Source organism: Mercenaria mercenaria, chromosome 11 (assembly GCF_021730395.1).
Source record: "Mercenaria mercenaria strain notata chromosome 11, MADL_Memer_1, whole genome shotgun sequence".
NCBI classification, from domain to species: Eukaryota; Metazoa; Mollusca; class Bivalvia; order Venerida; family Veneridae; genus Mercenaria; species Mercenaria mercenaria.
The window spans coordinates 13,813,026-13,834,418 of NC_069371.1; the positions used below are offsets into that span (position 1 = coordinate 13,813,026).

The 21,393-nt window shown below is 35.9% G+C and overlaps 1 protein-coding gene across 1 annotated transcript in view; it reads right to left on the reverse strand.

The window, feature by feature from the left end:
• Positions 1-4,842: 4,842 nt before the first annotated feature.
• Positions 4,843-21,393, reverse strand: part of LOC128546700 (gamma-aminobutyric acid receptor subunit rho-1-like) — a 36,323-nt gene continuing 19,772 nt past the window's right edge. Inside the window, exons 3-4 of the mRNA XM_053517957.1 lie at positions 17,058-17,125; positions 4,843-5,091 (exon numbers count right to left, since the gene is read on the reverse strand). Coding sequence (XP_053373932.1) covers positions 4,843-5,091; positions 17,058-17,125 — 317 coding nt within the window. The remainder of the gene's footprint in view (positions 5,092-17,057; positions 17,126-21,393) is intronic.

The window sequence follows — 21,393 nt, forward strand, 5'->3', positions numbered from 1 at the left end:
TCTCGGTAATGAAATATGGTTAACTTACATATTTTCTTGAACATAGCAGTATTTTGTAATTTTGACAGCTCTACTTTCACTTTGCAATTTTTGCAATGTTTTTAAATGTACATGTTTTTTAACATTTTCAACACTAGGAGTACCTGGAGAAATATGTTAGGCACACAATAAGTATAACCGCCTCGGTAGCCTTGTGGTAGAGCGTCCGCTTCGAGAGCGGGAGGTCGTTGGTTCGATCCCTGGCCGCGTCATACCAAAGAAGAAAATAATGGTACTAGCAGCTTCCTCGCTTGGCGCTCGGGATAAGACAGGTCAGCCCGGTGTCAGTATAATGTGACTGAGTGTTATTTTAAACCGAACACACACACACACAATGTCAAAATATTTTTAAAAGAAAGTTTGATGTTTTCTACAAAACAGAATGTTGACGAGCAAAGTACATGTTATATAAGAGAAAATTTATTATTCCAAACATAACACTTCTCTTTATAGACACTTCTACTTATTCTGAACAGTTTGGTATATATTTTGTGAAAAACAAAGGCCTATGATACCATAAAACTAAATAAAACACCTGAGGGGCAGTTTCAAAACACTTTACACGAACCTTATTCACTGTGATAAATTAGCTTACACTGCACAAGTTCATAATTATAGTTTGCCTCTGTGTAAAATTGCGCCCCTTTTACGACTTAGAAATTTTGATTAAGCTTTTATATGTAAGCTGGTATTTCAGTACCTACTAACTGAAATGGACTGAAATGGACTGAAACGCCACACACTTCTCCACTGTAATGATCTGATATGCAGTGCTCAGGTGACACAACTCTACTTTGCATTTTTACAAAATTATGGTATTTTTTCGACATAGAATTTGTTTGTTAAATTTTTGTATGTAAGCTGGTATCTCAGTACCCTCTAATGGGAATGGATTGGAACTTGTACAAGTGTCTATTGTCATGTACTGATATGCATTGCAAAGGTTCCATAACCCATTTTGCAATTTTACAAAATTATGCCCCCTTTTCGACTTTGATATTCATTCAATTGACAAAGCTGTTGAATTGTCGAGCGTTGTTGCTTTCCGACAGCTCTTGTTGTTACATTACGTTGTCATTAGCTCGACTATTCACAGAATAGTAGAGCTATTGGACTCGCCCATGCGTCGGCGTCCGCGTCCGCGTCCCGATTTGGTTAAGGTTTTGTATGTAAGCTGGTATCTCAGTAACCACTTGTGGGAATGGATTGAAACTTCACACACTTATTCACTGTGATAAACTGACCTATATTGCACAGGTTCCATAACTCTATTTTGCTTTTTTTTTTACAAAATTATGCCCCTTTCTCGACTTAGAAATTTTTGGTTAAGGTTTTGTATGTAAGCTGGTATCTCAATACTAATGGGAATGGATTGAAACTTCACATAGCGGTACTTGTTCACTGTCATGATCTGACATGCACTAAGCAAGTCCCATAACTCTACCTTTTTTTTTCTCAAAATTATGCCCTTATTTCGACTTAGCAGTTTTTGTTTAAATTTTTGTATGTAATCTGATATCTCAGTATCCACTAATTGGAATGGATTGAAACTTCACACACTTGTTCACTGTCATGATCGAACATGCACTGTGAAGGTCCCATAACTCTACTTTGCATTTTTACAAAATTATGCCACTTTTTCCACTTTGCAGTTTTTGGTTAAGTTTTTGTATGTAAGCTGGTATCTCATTATCCACAAATTGGAAAGGATTGAAACTTCACACACTTGTTCACTGTCATGATATGATATGCAGTACAGAGGTTCAATACCTCTTCTTTGCATTTTACAGAATTATGCCCCTTTTTCAATTTCTGTATTCATTCAGTTGACAAGGCTGTTGAATAGTCGAGCGTTGCTGTCCTCCGACAGCTCTTGTTTTTCATATATTGTCGACTGAGCATGTCATACCAGGTTGTATATCTGCGATACTTTTCTATTGGGATTCAGGAGTACACAAAGCGGATTTTACTACTTTCTAATGGTTTAAGATTTTAGTCTAACATTCGGTAATTACTTTTGGCACATTGGGTTAAAATCATAATTTCCCCTTCAGGTTTTTTTATTGCAGCTACAAATTCTGGAAAAAAACACGTTGCAGTTTTAATATATTTCGAAACTTTCGAATTTCATAGGCTGAAGTACTCACACCTCTCAACGTACAAGATTGTTACTATACCTGTCCATTCTTATAGTATCCATGATTTTAAGAATGGACAGTTACAGGTTACTAATGGACAGGTACAGTACAAAATCCTGTATAATGGACAAAACTAACAAAGGATTACATCACAACCGTGTTTTACTACTATGTTACACAACACATTTATAAAGAAACCAACATAGTTTTGGGTAATTGTGGTACTAGTATACATTTTTTTTTAAACTTCATCTGGCGGTCGTTTTGTTTTCGGCCATTTTCACCTATAAAAATTATTTGTCAGATGGCTAATATACAGTTTTGAACTCAGCATACAGCATTATACTAGAAAAGTATATGGGACCTAAAAACTTATAAAATGCAAGTACCTACCACATTTATTGAAATGTGGACTAGATTAGAATTAACTGGAAGGTAACGTTTGTTCAAGATATTCAGTGTTGTTATATATTCTGGTCGTTTGGGATCATGGGGTCCTTTCAACATGCGTGAAATAGGGCTCCGCTTAAGCCGGTGCTAGGGGAGTGAAAAGTGTTGCACATTTTATTACCTCTGTTGACAGACTCAATCAAATCAAGTCCGTCATTGTCCTTCCTGGTTGCATTCTTGGCTTCTAAAGGATCTTTTTACAAATTTTATTATTATATTACTATAGCAACTGCACGTACGCTGCTGTTTCATAGATGTATATGTATATAGATATCCCACAAAATACAAATGAAAAAACATTGAAAGTTTGAAAGATGTAATATGTTAACGTGTACTTACAACTCATTATCGTAATTACACAATTTTGCACGTCGAATGGATAACGCATCAGATTCATACGACAGTAGTTTTTTGTCGAAAATCTAGAATGAAAAAGAGACAAATGTAAGATCTCATTGGCCGTTACACAAGAGAGCTTCCCCACGCCAAATTTTCCTTCCTTTCGTTTTGTTTGATTAGGAAGGAGAGCGAAAATACGACATAAATGGCAGGGACTGTAGGCTTAAAAGAATGACTACGTGCATTCATTCTAGTGGATCCCTTGCTATCACCATCCTTCAATAAAGATTGTACTTTTAGCAAAATACAACCGAAGTGGGATTGGAAAATTCTCATCTCACCTAAGGAAACTGATAAAGGCACTATATAATTGTTACAAGGCGAGTTTTGAATAAAAAAACGCTGACAGATTTTCCATTCGTCTTGTTATTTTTATGGGTGTGTTGGAGGCGGGGGGTGGGGCGCCGTTTTTCCACAGTATTTCAGTCATGTAACAGCGGTCAGTAACTTAACCAGTGTTCCTGGATTCTATATCAGTACAAACCTGTTCTCTGCAAGTAAATGCCAACTTCACGACATGATTTATCAGAGGTGGAGGACGCATGATTGCAGACACAATGTCTTTTATCAAATCGTCGCGCAGAACATACGCCCCACCCGGGGATTGTACTCGCGACCAACACTCCCTACTGAGCTAAGCGGACGGGCATTCGTCTCGTCTTGTTAAAAAAACCATCACGACCTAGTGATCTTTTTCCGCCCACAAAAACTTCATTAAATCATTCTTATAATACAGGTAATATATAGCTATACTACATGTTTTCAGGTGGACAGTATAGGCCCTTCCTGAATAAATGTGCTTTCACAACTTTATCTGCAAACGTATTCAGTCGATCTCTTTTCAGCATAGTTACAAGAATATAGATGAATATCTGTCTTGCATTGTTGAAACAAAGTATGATTGAAAATAAACTAAATACACTGATTAATATACATATTACTAAATAAATCCAATAAAATATTTAGACATTAAACAAATTGTCTTGGCCTAATATATGTCACCGTAAATTTGAAACTAAATCCTGGTATATTTCTTATTTTTCCTACAAATCATGTATAATTACCATCATAGAAATACAAAATACAGTTATTTTGTGGTGCTTCTTTAACTCACAGTTTCGGTCCGCATTTTGACCATTACATTCGCTCTATGTACATGAAATAATTTCACAAAAAGACTTAAATAAGATCAAGGAACCAAAAGGTGTGCGGTTTTATTCAAAGATTACAAGTAAGCCTTACATAATGTCATAGAATTCCCAAAAAATGGCCGATTTTACAGTTGGAACTAAACTAGCAGACATACATTTTTAGCTTTACCGGTACTGTTAATTCATCTGTCACCTACTAGAGGGACTACTGTTTCAAGTACATGTAGCATAGCCTCTGTAAACTGGTTCAAGAGTACAGATCGTTCATACATTTTATTATAACTGCCAAGGTAAAAATAGCATGGAAATAGAAGTTGATACGGAAGACATGTACTGGTAGCGCTTTTGTTGTTGTAAAATGTTAAGCTCGTCATTCATTGTAACTATTTAATCTTAAGACATTCACTGAATTCATACTGTCCCAGAAGTTGAGTATTAAAATATCGAGAGCGGACATTCGCCCTTACCGAAATATTATAGTTTGCCGCGAACACTTGCTGCGATCACGCCGCGAATATCCGGCGAACATGCCGCGAACACTTTGATACAATTGGTATAATTGTTCGCGGGATGTTCGTTTGGTGTTCACTTTTCACATACAAATTAGTTTTGCCGCGAACTTCCCAACAAGTAGCTGTTAACTTCCCGCTAACAAGTTGCTGCGATCATCCCGCGAAATAGTTATTGCGAAAATGTAATGTAATAATCCCATCAGGATCAATGTAAACAAGCTCTTCAGCTTTTATAAATGAATGTGCATCCGTTTTTCTCTCATTCCTTATATACAGGTCTGGTGTCCAAACCAGAGCGACCCTTTCCCCTGTTAGATCAAGTCGGCTGTAGTTTGCGATTTCTTTGAATGCTAATCGCTCATCTTGCCACTGCATCCTCATAAGCATCATTATTGTATATTCCTGAAAAATAGTAGTATTGATTACAGGACTTTTATCAAAAAGTTGCATTTCTTTGTAAATGTAAAATGATATCTTTGTTATTGTGGTAACGTAAATGATACGAGTACGGCACACAATGAGACTGTTACTTATTTACATTTCATGTAAACAGTCAGTCGAGACTGGGTAGGGTATCATATAGCTTGTCTATGGTATGATATTCCTATGAGGCATCACAATTAAGTTTGGAATTCTGCTCACTGCTACAAGTACATATTGTCGTTTTTATGCCTGAAAAAGACGTTAAACACGAACGCGCACGCATTCCACACGCACACATACACACAGGGGAATAAATCAGTAAGTCTTCCAGGCGCGTAGCGTGGTATACTCAGTTACTTGCTTGAGTAAACTTTAAAATTAAAACCAAAAAACAAACAAAGCTAACTTTTCGAAAAAAGACGATAAAAGTTAAAGGCTAAGGGGGGCAAGGCACTCTAGGTTACATTAGTGTTATTGCTTTTAATTAATTCTAAAGTTCAGTTAAAGTTCTATACAAATTGAAACACCCCCTATTCGTAATACATTCATGTACACTATTGCTTAGCATTGTCTTCGCGCTCTATTCTAAAAATACATTTAACCATCGTTGTCTGTACTGAGTATCCGAATGGAATGTTTACATGCCGAGAAGTTCAAAATGGCGAACGCTAATGACCCTCCATTCCAAGATTTATTTGATCCACGCATTGAAAAGAACGATGCAGTGAAAACTCATATGTTGAATTACTAGTATCTGTAAACAAGAAAAGTCATGGCCTCTTAATTAAAAGTCACCACGAATTTATACCTGCTAAATGTAAAGTTTGCGATACATATCCTTTATTCAAATTCACCATATACAATAGAATACAGTTATTCTTTGGTGGGTTTTCAGTAAAGGCGCCATATTTTGGCTTAAATATGTTTCTATTAAATTTGGTTATATTATTATGAATATACATTTTGTTCTTAATGTATCTTATAAATGCCAAATCAAGAAAAAGATGAACTAGCCGGGAATTGAACCTCATTACCATCTTTGTCGCTACACCACTTGTATTACAATTGTGGCAGTTTATGTAGAGATAACGCATATTTTTGTGTTATAACATCTGCAGGACCCCGATGATACTGGTTGTTGCCCGAGCCTGGTAGGGCATGGAATAGACATGCGCGAAAGGTATTCTAGAATAAAATGCGAATAAAACTAAGTCTTATAAATGAATACATTCTCCCTCAAGGTCACCATAAAATGAGTTGCTTTTCACGTTGACATGATTTCCTTTTGAATTATCCGTTTTGGGCCGTTATACGTTTATGCTTTGCATAGGAAAACGCATACAAAAAGTGTTTTAACAGCACGTGAGCGCGAGAATCTCTCGTACGCACACGTTTTCAAAACACCCATGAAAAGTGAAAAGAACAGAGTTTTATGCTAGATTGAATATATTCCTCGAGCAAAGCGTTAAAGCGCTGTAAAATTTGTAAAAACAACTACTCCTCATGTTTTTCATAACATTCAGTCTGTCAGTAATTGAGTTTCAAAGCTTTATTAAGAAATATCAATTTAATAATTCATCATATTTCCGGACCTCTCTCCATAATTCAGCAGTAAATATGCTCAGAGTAAAGAATTCGAGTGTATGTAGAGTCTAACAAAGTAATGCTAACGGTCATGCCTTCTTCTTTTTCATGCCTCTATAGAAACTAGGTGTGCCATGTTAATTGTCAGTTGCTAAATATCAGATATCAATGCTTAATGCCAAACACCTTATGCAAAATGTTTTGAAAACGAAATGACATTTATTAAGTAATATATGGAAAGCCGGTGCGCCATGCTATATGCCAAATCCTAAACATACGAGGAATCTTTCAGAACGTCTGCCACATTTACTTTACCCACTATGATAAAACGATTAAGTACAAAACAAAACTGTCTTTTCTGAACATAAGTTGTTATGATTATATTCTGAATGTTATAGATCAGAATATGTCTGAAGACAATATATAAAAATATGTTTTAAATATTGCTTAAAACTCCCCAGAGGCAACCACTTGTCATCTTTATTTCAAACTTTTCGCGGTGGAGATCCCCCGGACCCACACCAGTGGGCCCACTCCCTCTTCAGTAACTCCATTTTAACTCACGCTACGTCCTGTCTTCTCCCGCACGACTTACTTGTGGTCGGAGACATAGCAAGCAGGTGACTCCTATTGAAATCTTGGATTAGCAGGTCAAGGTCACAGTACCCCCGGAACAGTTACACCCTTTCCCGATGATAACTTGAGAACGAAAGGGCCTATCACAAATAGGGAGGTTGAACATGACCAGCAAATGACCCGTATCAATTCTGTGGCCGGTCGGTCAAAGGTCAAAGTCATACTGACCAAGGACAGTAGTCTTTATTTATACACGTTTTTGTGTATTATCATCTGCAGAAGCCCGCGGAAATATTTATGACCGAGACCGAAAGTCGAGTTATTACAAACATTTACCCATTAACAATAATTTTTCATATTACTTAAAATTCTGGTAAATAGGAGCACAATTTCAAGAATAATAACTTTACATTCGTGTTATTTTGGGTACGGACACACTCCGAGTACGGATGAGTACGAACGTAGTGAAAAGATGTCTAGCTTTTTTGGTTAATTCTTCGAGAAATTAGATTAAAACGTACTGACTGATACTTACAAAAATCATTTAAAACATTTCTAAAAATAACCAACCGCACAAGTTACACGCGATTCTTAAACATTCACTGAAAAAAAAATGAATCAACGCCGACTTCTAAAAGGGGAGTAAACAGGGGGTGAAGCGAGTACGAACGTTGTTGGGGCAGTGCGTTAAGTGTTGCTAACTGATACTGTAACAGCAAAACGTGCTATGGATTAGATTGCATCTTTTATGCTACAAGAAAAGATTGTTTATTAAAGAAACAAGACGCAAACACAAGATTTCAGTCTGTGCAGAAATACAGATACGTTCCTTGGAAAACATTTCAATAATAAAAATCTGGTATTAACAGCACGTGAACTGCCTTGTTTGCACACGATTTTTCTCCCGTTGATACATGCTCGGATCGAGTGAAAAAAGTAGTTTTTATGCAAGAATGTCAGATAACAAGATAATGTTTCGGTCTAACATCTTATTTGATAGGGAGAAAATTTTTGACTGGTTAATGACCCATGATTTTTGATTTTAGGTCAGAACGTAATAATATTTGGCTGTACTATTATTATACTCTCGTTTTATTTCAAAACTGATTAGAAAATCACATTTTTAGCTCACCTGTCACAAAGTGACAAGGTGAGCTTTTGTGATCGCGCGGTGTCCGTCGTCCGTCGTCCGTCCGTCAGTCCGTGCGTGCGTGCGTCAGTCCGTAAACTTTTGCTTGTGACCACTCTAGAGGTCACATTTTTCATGGGATCTTTATGAAAGTTGGTCAGAATGTTCACCTTGATAATATCTAGGTCAACTTCGAAACTGGGTCACGTGCCTATAAAAACTAGGTCAGTAGGTCTAAAAATAGAAAAACCTTGTGACCTCTCTAGAGGCCATATATTTCACAAGATCTTCATGAAAATTGGTCAGAATATTCACCTTGATGATATCTAGGTCAAGTTCGAAACTGGGTCACGTGCCGTCAAAAACTAGGTCAGTAGGACAAATAATAGAAAAACCTTGTGACCTCTCTAAAGGCCATATTTTTCATGGGATCTGTATGAAAGTTGGTCTGAATGTTTATCTTGATGATTTCTAGGTCAAGTTCGAAACTGGGTTATGTGCGGTCAAAAACTAGGTCAGTAGGTCTAAAAATAGAAAAACCTTGTGACCTCTCTAGAGGCCATATATTTCATGAGATCTTCATGAAATTTGGTCAGAATGTTCACCTTGATAATATCTAGGTCAAGTTCGAAAGTGGGTCACGTGCCCTCAAAAACTCGGTCAGTAGGTCAAATAATAGAAAAACCTTGTGACCTCTCTAGAGGCCATATTTTTCGTGGGATCTGTATGAAAATTGGTCTGAATGTTTATCTTGATGATATCTAGGTCAAGTTCAAAAGTGGGTCATGTGCCCTCAAAAACTAGGTCAGTAGGTCAAATAATAGAAAAACCTTGTGACCTCTCTAATGGCCATATTTTTCATGGGATCTGTATGAAAGTTGGTCTGAATGTTTATATTGATGATATCTAGGTCAAGTTCGAAACAGGGTCATGTGCAGTCAAAAACTAGGTCAGTAGGTCTAAAAATAGAAAAACCTTGTGACCTCTCTAGAGGCCATACTTGTGAATGGATTTCCATAAAAATTGGTCAGAATGTTCATCTTGATGATATCTAGGTCAGATTCGAAAGTAGGTCACGTGCGGTCAAAAAGTAGGTCAGTAGGTTAAATAATGAAAAAACGTTGTGACCTCTCTAGAGGCCATATTTTTCATGGGATCTGTATGAAAGTTGGTCTGAATGTTTATCTTGATGATATATAGGTCAGTTTTGGAACTGGGTCAACTGCGATCAAAAACTAGGTCAGTAGGTCTTGAAATAGAAAAACCTTGTGACCTCTCTAGAGGCCATACCCTTGAGTGGATCTTCATGAAAATTGGTCAGAATGTTCAACTTGATGATATCTAGGTCAAGTTTGAAACTGGGTCACGTGCCTTAAAAAACTAGGTCAGTAGGTCAAATAATAAAAAAACCTTGTGACCTCTCTAGAGGCCATACTTTTCATGGGATCTGTATGAAAGTTGGTCTGAATGTTCATCTTGATGATATCTAGGTCAAGTTTGAAACTGGGTCAACTGCGTCAAAAACTAGGTCAGTAGGTCTATAATTCGAAAAATCTTTTGACCTCTCTAGAGGCCATATTTTTCAATGGATCTTCATGAAAATTGATCTGAATCTTCACCTTGATGATATCTAGGTCAGTTTCGCAACTGGGTCATGTGCGGTCAAAAACTAGGCCAGTAGGTATAAAAATATAAAAACATTGTGACCTCCCTAGAGGCCATATTTTTCATGACATCTTCATGAAAATTAGTGAGAATGTTCATCTTGATGATTTCTAGGTAAAGTTCAAAACAGGGTCACGTACCTTTGAAAACTAGGTCAATAGGTCAAATAATAGAAAAACCTTGTGACCTCTCTAGAGACCATATTTTTCAATGGATCTTCATGAAAATTGGTCAGAATTTTTATCTTGATAATATCTAGGTCAAGTTCAAAACTGGGTCACATGAGCTCAAAAACTAGGTCACTATGTCAAATAATAGAAAGTACGACGTCATACTCAAAACTGGGTCATGTTGGAAGAGGTGAGCGATTCAGGACCATCATGGTCCTCTTGTTGTACTTTGTCACATTCATGTAAGCTGATGATTTACAGCCAAAACCAAAATTATGACCCACTTTAGAAAAATCCTTGTGGCCTATATTCTTGTTCATCTATTACAAACACGTGATGAATAAACTAACATTTAAAAGAGGTTCTTACATTAGCCAAGGCATATGATTTGTATTTTTGTACCATCAGAACTATTTTTCTAGTTTTTGTTTGCAGTAAAATTCGAAATATAAGCATGTTGTTTATTTCTGCTTTGTCGTCAAGTATACTGAACCATATAATAACTCTGTTAAAGAGAATTCCTATAGTTTTTTTCCTTTCATAGAATTTTTTTAAATTCACATATATGATAGGAAAATTTGTGCTGAAAACAATGAACAAATAAAAACAATAGGTCACCAGGCTTGTTTTTGTGAAAAATTGTTTTAAACACACCCACTGTTGCCGAAACTGCCAGCGATTTTTCAACATTTTCATAATTTTCTGCTTTTTTATAAATACCAACCAAAATATACATCCAGGCAGCACAATACGGTTTTTTCTTTTTATACTTATTTGATATCATAGTCATATTTGTAATACTCTGTCCTTACAATAATGGGTACAAATGAAAAAAAATATTGTTTCATATTTACTTTAGTGAACTTTTTTCAATGAAAAATACCCATAGTGAAGAATATTTTTTTTTTAATTTTGAAAAAACTCTTTCATAAATTTTTTTCTTTTTCTTCTTGTGTATAGATAATTGTATTGTGAGCATAAAAATGGCTAAAAATGTATGGGTCACCAGGCTAAATTTTATGTTAAGACCGCTAGAATACAACACCTGTTCGGACGGAAATGGCGTGAACCTGGCCAAATTGATTACATGTATGTCTGCTAAAAGTTAAAAAAAAGTTTTAAAAATTCTTAATTCTTTCTATAATTGAATACTAAATAATCTGAAAGGTGATATTGTCTTATCAGTACTAAGTCAATTATCTTACGTTATATGAACAACACTGTCTTTGTACTAAAATGCGATGTGTAAACACAACCACAAAAATAGCAAGATACCTGTCAGGCATGATAATTGTCAATACAACATAAACCAGTATCAACATTTGATTACGGCTGTAACTTATCAAAAATGTTATTTCATTCAAAATTCCTCATATTTAAGATTGTCTGTAACATGTTTCAACAAATGTTGACTTCAGTTCAGTTTTCCATAGAAAGTGCTGGCTGCGCAGAAAGATGCGCATAAAAAACTATAGGAATTCCCTTTAAGGGGACGCATATTGCAACATTCAAAGTTCATACAGAAATGCGGAAGGGGTGCATATTCAAGAAATCGATGGTGGGAAAATAAAAAACATATTCCTTAACTGATATAATACTGATGGACACCTGTAATATTCAGTATTTTGTGGATAAGGATGTGGTACTATGAATGTAATAGGAAAACAGAGGTCTTTGTGAAAGTACATTCAACACAAAATATTAAGCTTTTGTATAAGGAAAAAACAGGTTTTTACAATAACAGTGTTCCAAATAATGTTGAAGGGATGAGATTTTCTTTCTAACACACCTGGTTTGCTTAAACATGTAAAAATTTAACGCCACGTCATTTCAGCTCGGGATGGACGCCATATTTCTCATTGATAAAAATGTAAACAAAAAAAATCAGAGTGGGATTAGCATTGCAAGGGCATAACACGACATTCTACACAATGGATATCTTAGAACAGATATATAAGACGCTACACAGGTCAGATGGGTTAAATGCATAATGGCGATCACTTGAAATTCATCTTGAAAAGGTGGTTAATTTTAGTTTATTTACATGGTTTTTAATTTTCCCACGACTTCTCGGAGATTCACTGCAAATGTATTACTGCGCCGGACGAAAAGTAACTCTAATAAACAACGGGAGACAACTTAGGTGTCAGCACGTGAACGATTTAAAAAAAAAAAACATGTCGATGATTATAATTTCTTATCAAATAATGAATCCTATTCAGATATTCGTCTTTAATATTAGAAAATTATTAATTTCTGTGGACATTTGTCAAAACATATTTCTTACATTGGACTACTTTGCGCATCAAACTGGTTTCCGCTTCAGTTGTGAGGCACTTCCGTTATACTTTTTGACAACAATAACAAAACACAAAATGAATCAATAAAGTCACTTATAAACCGACTGCTACTTAAATCAGTGTAAGTAAAGTTGTTATTACACCATTATACATGTTCGTTACGTTATGAGATAAAGTTTATCTTGAACTGCATAATCCATTAATTACGTTTAGATGATATTGCATTTACAACTTATTTGACCCCATTTTTTTACGTGAATGACAGCATTCACGTGCAACTCGTGCAAACAGAGTTATGAAAAGTATGGTGGAGAATTCAAGGACAAATTATAAATGACATTAAAGTGAGGATAAATTAATAATGGCAACATTTCTAGGCCCTTATTGTAAGCCACTAGACTTCTGTAACATAAATGTTTAATGTATTAAGTGGAATATACTCTTTTAGTTTTGGAATGTGGCATTCCTTGACCACCGTATCTTTTCTTATGCACTACTTTGTAAACAAACTAAATAATGTGTTTTAGCTTACATATGCGAAATGAAAAGCAAGACAGTGACCATATTTCACATTCTTTCTTTAAATTAGAATCTGTAGGACATTGATAAATGTTTGGACAAGGTGAAGCACTATTATTTTCGCACCAAAAAGTCTTAATTGTTGACTTTGAATGTACACAATAAGTCTTATGTAATTCAACAATAACTTTCTTGTTTCAGTTTTCTCATTTTTATTTTAGTGAGCAATCCTTTGTGTACTTATAACAGTTGAAACAGTATCCATTTCATGTACCAAAACCTTGTACTTTTTTGCAGGTAAATTTTATCATACCCCACCCACTTTTTTCTAAGTTCAAAGTATGCGTCCCCTTAATAGCACAGGAGTACATCTGTGCACCAAAACTTCATGCAGTATTTTGATGAGGGTTCATTGTAATTGTTGATAGACATTTTCAATAATTAAAGCACAAAATGCATGTATCCCGGTCGTATATTTTACTGTCGCCCAAAACAATACTCTACTACCGTAACATGTACTAATATTTATACAATACTCATTTTAACCGAATTAAGGTTACTCGGCAAAAATGACTCCCCTTGTACACCATACCTTCAAGTGACCAGGGAATTCTGGGTCAGGTATATAAACGCCCGTCTCGCCAGATTCCAGTCTTTTCGATTCTGAGTCAGAGTCATTGATAATTAAACAAAAATTTTAGTTTAAAAACTTCTTAAGACTTAATATTCTGTTTCCAAACAATAATAGATATTAATTTAAGATGTTGCTGTTATAAATTTGTAATTTTTTACAGATCTAAAATGCGATTTAAGCAGGTTTTAAATACGACCACGTGGGAGCACATGGTGAGCACATGTGAAATATTGTAGATTAATAACCTTGTCTGTCAAACTTTAGATGATCACATATAATCGATGATTAAAAAAAATGTTATCAATTATTTATAAATATCTTATTGCATGCATTTATACATCTAGATCTTGGTCTATAAATAAATAATAGAATTTGATTTGTTGACGTAGTATCTTCATTAGTAACGGAGATATACCCATTTTAATTTGAAAATAAATGGAGGTAATTTGACATAAAATCAGTCCATAGTCATCTACCTTGATTGTCTCAGTCCAACTAATGACAATACTGAAATTTCAAATAAGTCCTATAGGACTTACAGATATAAATCCATTTGATTACAATCAGGGGAGGTAATCAGTTATTAAATAACCATGGAACCTACGATTGGATCTGACAGATTCATCATGGAATCCAAGATTTATTGTTGTTGAAGATATTTTGGAAGTTTGTATCAAATCAAACCATAAATGAAGTCTCTAAATGGGTGCAAAAGCCAAAATAGCAAACTGAGGACATTAAAGGGGACATAACTCATAACCCATGAAGGAATCTGGCCAGTGTTAAAAAGAACCAAGCTAGATCTTGCGGTGATACAAGTTGTGTGCAAGTTTGGTTAAAATCAAATCATAAATGAAGCTGCTATTGTGCAGACAAGGTCATACTCTGGAAACCATCATGGGATCTGGCCAGTTTAAGAAAGGAATTGAGATCTTATAGTGACACACATTTTGTGCAAGTTTGATTAAATTCAAATCATAAACGAAGCTGCTATTGTGCAGACACGGTCAAAATAGCTACTTCTGGCTTTTTCAGGGGCCATCACTCTGGAACCTATGACGAAATCTGGCCAATGCAAGAAAGGAACCAAGATCTTATGGCGATATAAGTTGTGTGCAAGTTTGGTGAAAATAAAATCATAAAAGAAACTGCTATTGTGCAGCCAAGGTCAAAATAGCTACTTCTGGCCCTTTCAGGAGCCATAACTCTGAAACCCAAAACAGGATCTGGCCAGTTCTAGAAAGGATCCAAACAAAATCTTAAGGTGATACACGTTGTGTGCAAGTTGGGTAAAAATCAAATCCTAAATAAAGCTGCTATTGTGCAGACAATGTCAAAATAGCTAATTCTGACCCTTTCAGGGGCCATAACTCTGGAACCTATAATGGGATCTGGACAGTTCAAGAAAGGGACCGAGATCTTATGGTGATATAAGTTGTGTGCAAGTTTGGTTTATAAGATCATAAATGGAACAACTATCGTACAGACAAGAAATTGTTGACGGACAGACGCACGCACGCACAGACGATGGACGAAAGGTGATCATAGAAGTTCACCTTGTCATTATATGACAGGTGAGCTAAAAAAATAACGACGTGTGGAATGAATAATTCTGTCCTATACATATTACTTGACAATATAAACTTTGCAAAAATAACACGCGTAATATCTACGTGATTTTTTTTAAAAAATTTACCAACTGTCGTTTACAATGTTGGATTTCCGACGAGTAGTCCCACTATGAAAACATTTACAAAGGAAAAATTGAAGTCAGGTTAAAAGACCACAGACTCCCAAATACTAGTTTTTTCAGCAGTGTATGTATGACTGTATACACTAAGACAGTGAGGAACAACATGAAATTTCATTTATGTCAACAGATGGACTTGGACAATCAGTGAAGATACATATTGACTGAATTTATGAAAAATTACCTCCCTTGATTTTTTATCTAAATGAGTACATCTTAGCAACTTCTAATAAGATTGGTTTTACAGATTTTATTGAAACGATCATATCATTTTGAGCAATGGTACTCAGGTGAACGATACATGGCCATCATGGCCTTCTTGTTTATTAAAATAAATCTTTATCGATGTAATTTTTGTGGCTGTACTTGGGTTTCTATTATACGGATGTAATTACCAGTTTCTCAATCAAGCAAAACAATGCTAAGTATTGTGGCTGATTTCTTCTATTTCGTGTGTTCGTGTAGACGAGGCGAAATTTCGAAGTAACGAAAACACGGAAGGTCGAAATAATGCTTAGGTGTCGTGTGTTCGACTTTCGAGGCGAATACACGAAGTAACGAAACATTGAAGGCGAAATAACGAAATTTCAGAGGCGAACACACAAACTTTTGTATTAATTTCTTTTCGTATCGGCGGGTTTTAAACTTCGTTATTTCGCCTTCAATGTTTCGTTACTTCGTGTATTCGCCTCGGAAGGCGAAAGGCGAACACAAGAAAATTGAACTGTTTTTGACCTTTCGTTACTTCGACCCGCCGAAACGAACACATGACAAATGTTTCGTGTAGGGTCTGCCTTAATACACTAGCTATAATAATGGCGCAAAATGGGGCGTAATCATATATGAATTTAATGCCAGAACTAAAATACTTGAAGAGTGACATCTTTTATTGCTTATGAAACATTTTCTATCATAAATTGAGAAGATTTTTCGTATAAATGGTAAAACACATTATCTAGATAGCATTCAAAGTTCAGGTCGGCGTAATGATATGCCCCATAAGATTGACAGAAGAGATAAAATATCTACACAATGACATCTTTTATGAAATATAAATCATTATCTTGCGTTTTATGACAAATATTATTTTATAAATGGTAAAACACATTATTTAGATTGCTTATGTGTAATTGTTATGCGCATGCCTACCGGAAGGCGAATACACGAAAGGACGAAATTGCGCATTTGTCGTTTGTTCGTGTCAGCGTGTCAAAGTAACGCAAGGTCGAAAACTGCCTATTTCTCGTGTGTTCGCCTTTCGACTTTCGAGGCGAAGACACGACAACAGAAGGGCGACAACATGAAGTTTTGAGACCCGCCGACACGAAAAGTGATTGATACAAAAGTTCGTGTGTTCGCCTCTGAAATTTCGTTATTTCGCCTTCAATGTTTTGTTATTTCGTGTATTCGCCTCGAATGTCGAAAGGCGAACACACGACAAATAAGCAGTTTTCGACCTTTCGTATTTTTGTGTCTTCGACAGTTCGACCCGCTGACACGAACAAATATGCATTGTTTCGACCTTTTGTGTTTTCGATTCTTCGGCATTTCGCCACGCCGACACGAACACACGAAACGGCAGAAATCGGCCACCATATCTAAGACTTTTAATACTTACCATATCTTGTTCACTGACTGAAGTCATATCAAAAATATCAAGCTGCACGATCACTGCGTTTGTTTTTCCTGAAATATAAATATTACAAAATATTCAAATACTTAAATTAAAATGACAAGATGTCACAGAAATTACAATGCCTTCAACGCACTTTATGGCGTTTCTATGCCTTAAAAATCAACATACTGAATATATTACATCTACGGAAGAAAACAGAAAAACAAGGCACGTTAAAAATGCGACCTTCCAACTGTTACTGATGTGCTTCCAACCGACGCACACGCACACGCACATGCACACCCACACATATCACATATACACACAAGAACAAAACTAACCGATAAAGGAACACAGTGGGACACCGCCTCGGAAGGGTCAATGGCAAAAACAGAACTTGGAGCTTTAATCGGTTTTGTGATGTGCCTAACCTCGCTAATACACCTTCCATGCTCCAAAGTCATATGACAGTATAAATTCGAAACACACGTAATGACAAGATAAGGCATGCCCTACCCTACTTGCTATTTTACCAATATCTTATGACATACTAAAATATTTACTTGAAATTTAATTACACTTAGAAATTTAGGTTATGTTTTAATTTAAAACAAAATCTTTAGTAACTTGTCAGATATTGGCTAAATAACGAATGGCGGGCTTGCTGCAGTTCTGATAACATGCACAGATACAATTTAATCTAACGGAGGAATATGCATATCCCACAAGGAATCCACCAACATGAAAGGTTTGATTTTTAAATGCCGCTTTTAAAGCACAACCGAACTGCTCTACAAATTCAAACTAGTACAAAATTAACATCAATATACTGAATCTCTGTCATCAACCACATTTCATTACGTCATCATGGTGCTCTCGTCAATACGCTGTACTGACTTTTTAAGTTTCGTGTGTGAACCACTGCATCAAAACAAAAGTAAAAACGCGCAGTAACAAAACGTGTTGGTGTACACGCCATGTACACTTTTTTGGCACGTATGAAATAGATAAATACACAAATAAATGTCTCATTTCAAAATGTTGAAAGAGGCACTTATGCAATTTACTTCTATGTATAATCTTTGTGTATTTTCTTTTGCTTTCTTGTCTTGATGCACAACATTCCAAAACGAACATTTTGTTTTTGGCGCGCGAAAATATGTTTTGTTCTGTTGTATAAATTGTTTTGTTGTGGCAGGCTGATAATTTCGTTCTGTCGCGTTTAGAGCAGACCCGATGGAACTTTAAAATTTTCATTTTGGCAAGTCAGCGTGCGTGCTAAGATGACACAGCAAAATTTGAATAACCCATGCGCACGCCAACACAATAAGTAAACTCCGCTGATATTCAGGGGACCCTAGAATTCATACCGTTACATCCAGATATCTTTACACGCCAAGTCGAGCTTGGCCTGGGCTGAAACAGAAAGTGGTAAGGTGTGCTTGGTTAGAGATGTGCATAAAACGTAATATAAAACTCAGTGTGTCCAATTTTGTCAATTACGGAAACATCATTGTGATACTAAGCTTTTTCTAAATGGTACAAACATACCCGTATTAGACGAAGCAAATTTCTTGGTATTACCTTTGATAAAAAGCTTTCTTTAATACCACATTTAAAATACTTGAAAGCCAAATGTCTGAAGTCATTGAATCTTTTAAAGGTAATTTCAAGTTCTGATTGGGGAGCCGGCCGCAAGGTTTTATTAAGACTTTATAGGGCTTTAATTAGATCTAAGCTAGATAACACTTGTGTTGTTTATGGTTCAGCAAGACATTCTTATTTACAAATGTTAGATATCATCCATAATCAAGGTCTTCGTATTGCTCTCGGTGCATTCCGAACATAGCCAGTTGAAAGCTTGCATGTCGAAGCAAACGAACCCTCTCTTAACACACGCCGAGAAAAACTTCCATTGCAATATGCTTTGAGAGTGGCTGCGAATAAAGAAGATCAACCCGAATGTTTAACATGCCAAACACCGCTTACTATTAAGCATATTTTTATCAACTGTGTGGACTTTGCTCCACAACACAGTACCCATTATTACGTTCAATCTTTGAAACACAAATGGTGCTTGTGTGACCCTCTACCAAGGTTGTTCAAATTATTTTGATTCGTCAAAAAACATGGCCGCCAGAGGACGTGGTCACTTTTCCCGGTAAGTATATAGTGGAAACATCATCTAGTGGTTCTTTTCTAAGAATGTTCAAATTACTCCCCTAAGGCGAAGTATGGCCCCGCCCTGGAGGTAACATGGATTTACAAAGACTTATATAGGGAAAACGTTAAAAATCATCTTGTCCAAAAACTACTAAGTCTAGGGCTTTGATATCTGCAATGTAGTGTGCCCAGTCACGTGATCACGTCATATTGTTCCCACTACAAGCTCGAAAATTATAAATCAGGGCTAAGTTTTTTATTCAGTATATTATGTAAATGCCAAGCATATGATTCGAAACCTATTTGAAAGTGCTACCGGTACTACGATTTCACTACCAAAACCTTCCCGTTTTAACGCTATTCCTGTTCAACCACTTTCGTCATGTGCACTCTTAGGTGTTCTCACTGCAAGCCAAGAGCGAAAATTTGCTAAAAGGCATTTTCTTGTACATAAAATTCATAGCATAGGTCATCGCTATAAACCATTAATTTCCTTAACACCATAATTAACTCGGATATTTACTCGTAGTCGCATATTGGACAGAAAATGCCATTTTATTGAATTTTCCCACAACATGTCCATCGCAGACCATGTTCTCACAGAAAGCAATTTTGTAATACAATGCAGGATTAAATCTTTAAAGATAAATATGATGCGGCTTCAAGAAGTCTTTTCGACTTCTATAATTTGCAGGGTGTTTGTTTTGTGTTATAAAGGTCTTAAACAATGTAGAATGATGTAGCTTAAAGAGCGTGTTTTCTTTTTCTTAACATGCAATCAATGTTAAATATAAGAACTAAATATATAAGGATACAAATTGCATATAATAGTAGAAGTGATGTGTAAGCTTTTTATTTTTGCTAAATAATTCGTAAGTTTATGTAATGCAGTGATTATAAGTACGATTTAGCTGAGAGGGCACGCGGGACTCAGAAAATGAAAGTGACCTCAATAAAACGTGAACCCTCGGCGATATATGACTATTTTGTATCGATTCGCCGTAAACCCCAACTCACTCACTCAGCCATAACGTGAACGAAATCCATTGAACAAGTGTGCCATGTGAGTTAGATATGACGGTTGTGCACGCAAAAATGAGTAAATAATTCTACCTACTCTGGAGATGGGTTTTGACATATAAAATGGTACTAAAGTGAACGAGGATATGCTTATCTGGATGTATTTTACTTCTTGTGTGTAGTCTTGGTTTTGTGAAGAAGCATGAAGTATTTAATTTCTTTCTAACAATTTTTAAATAAAACATGTGTCACATGTATAATACAAATAAACTATGTTGATAAAACAAGAGGGCCATCACAGATGATCCTCGATCGCTCAATTGAGAAAGTGCGCTATCTAATGAGACTTAATGAGAGATCCTATCACGTGTTAATAGAGGGTTAAAGATCCTAACATGGTTATGATTGGATTTCTAAAATCATATCACCTCATGAAACTGGTTGCGTTTCCCTCAATTGAAATATTCTGTCAAAATATTGTGAGTGAGTACCGTATCTGAGTGATCAGAAATAAGATCAACAAGTAAATTTGATGAATTGGTATCCCCCGCCGAAAGGGTTTGTGGTGAGGAATGGCAAAAACAATATATCCGGCAAAAAGTTAAGGATGTTAATAAGAAGTCAAAATCAGTTAAACAGAAAACAAATGTTTAATAAAAGAGTACATAATAAATGTATGATACTTTGATCCTGACTAAAGAATTTATTTTGAATGGGATATGTTTACTGTAGTAAGCTTAGCTTTTAAAATTAAATGCAGTTAATTGAAATGTGAGCTTGAAGTTTAACTGGAACGAAATATTGTCTTTGAGTAGTTTGGCACCAGGTAACTGTTTAACATGTACATTTGAAATTAAAAGAACAGATGTTCTTAAAAGCACACAGGTAAGATATCTTGAACATGGCTGAGGACAAGGTTTGTGCAGTCACAACTGAATATATTTATTTTTTTAGGGGGTGGGGGTGCGGGGGAATGGGAGAGGAAACAAAATTTCACATGCTGATTATAAATACTGATGGAAAATTAAAAATAAAAAAAAGGATAAAAGGTTGAAGTTGGTGGGGGTTGGGGGGGGGGGGGGGGGGGGGGGGGGGAGGGCAGAGGATGCATGATCAGTGGTGGGCAATTTTTTTTGGAGGGGGGGGGAGGGGGAGG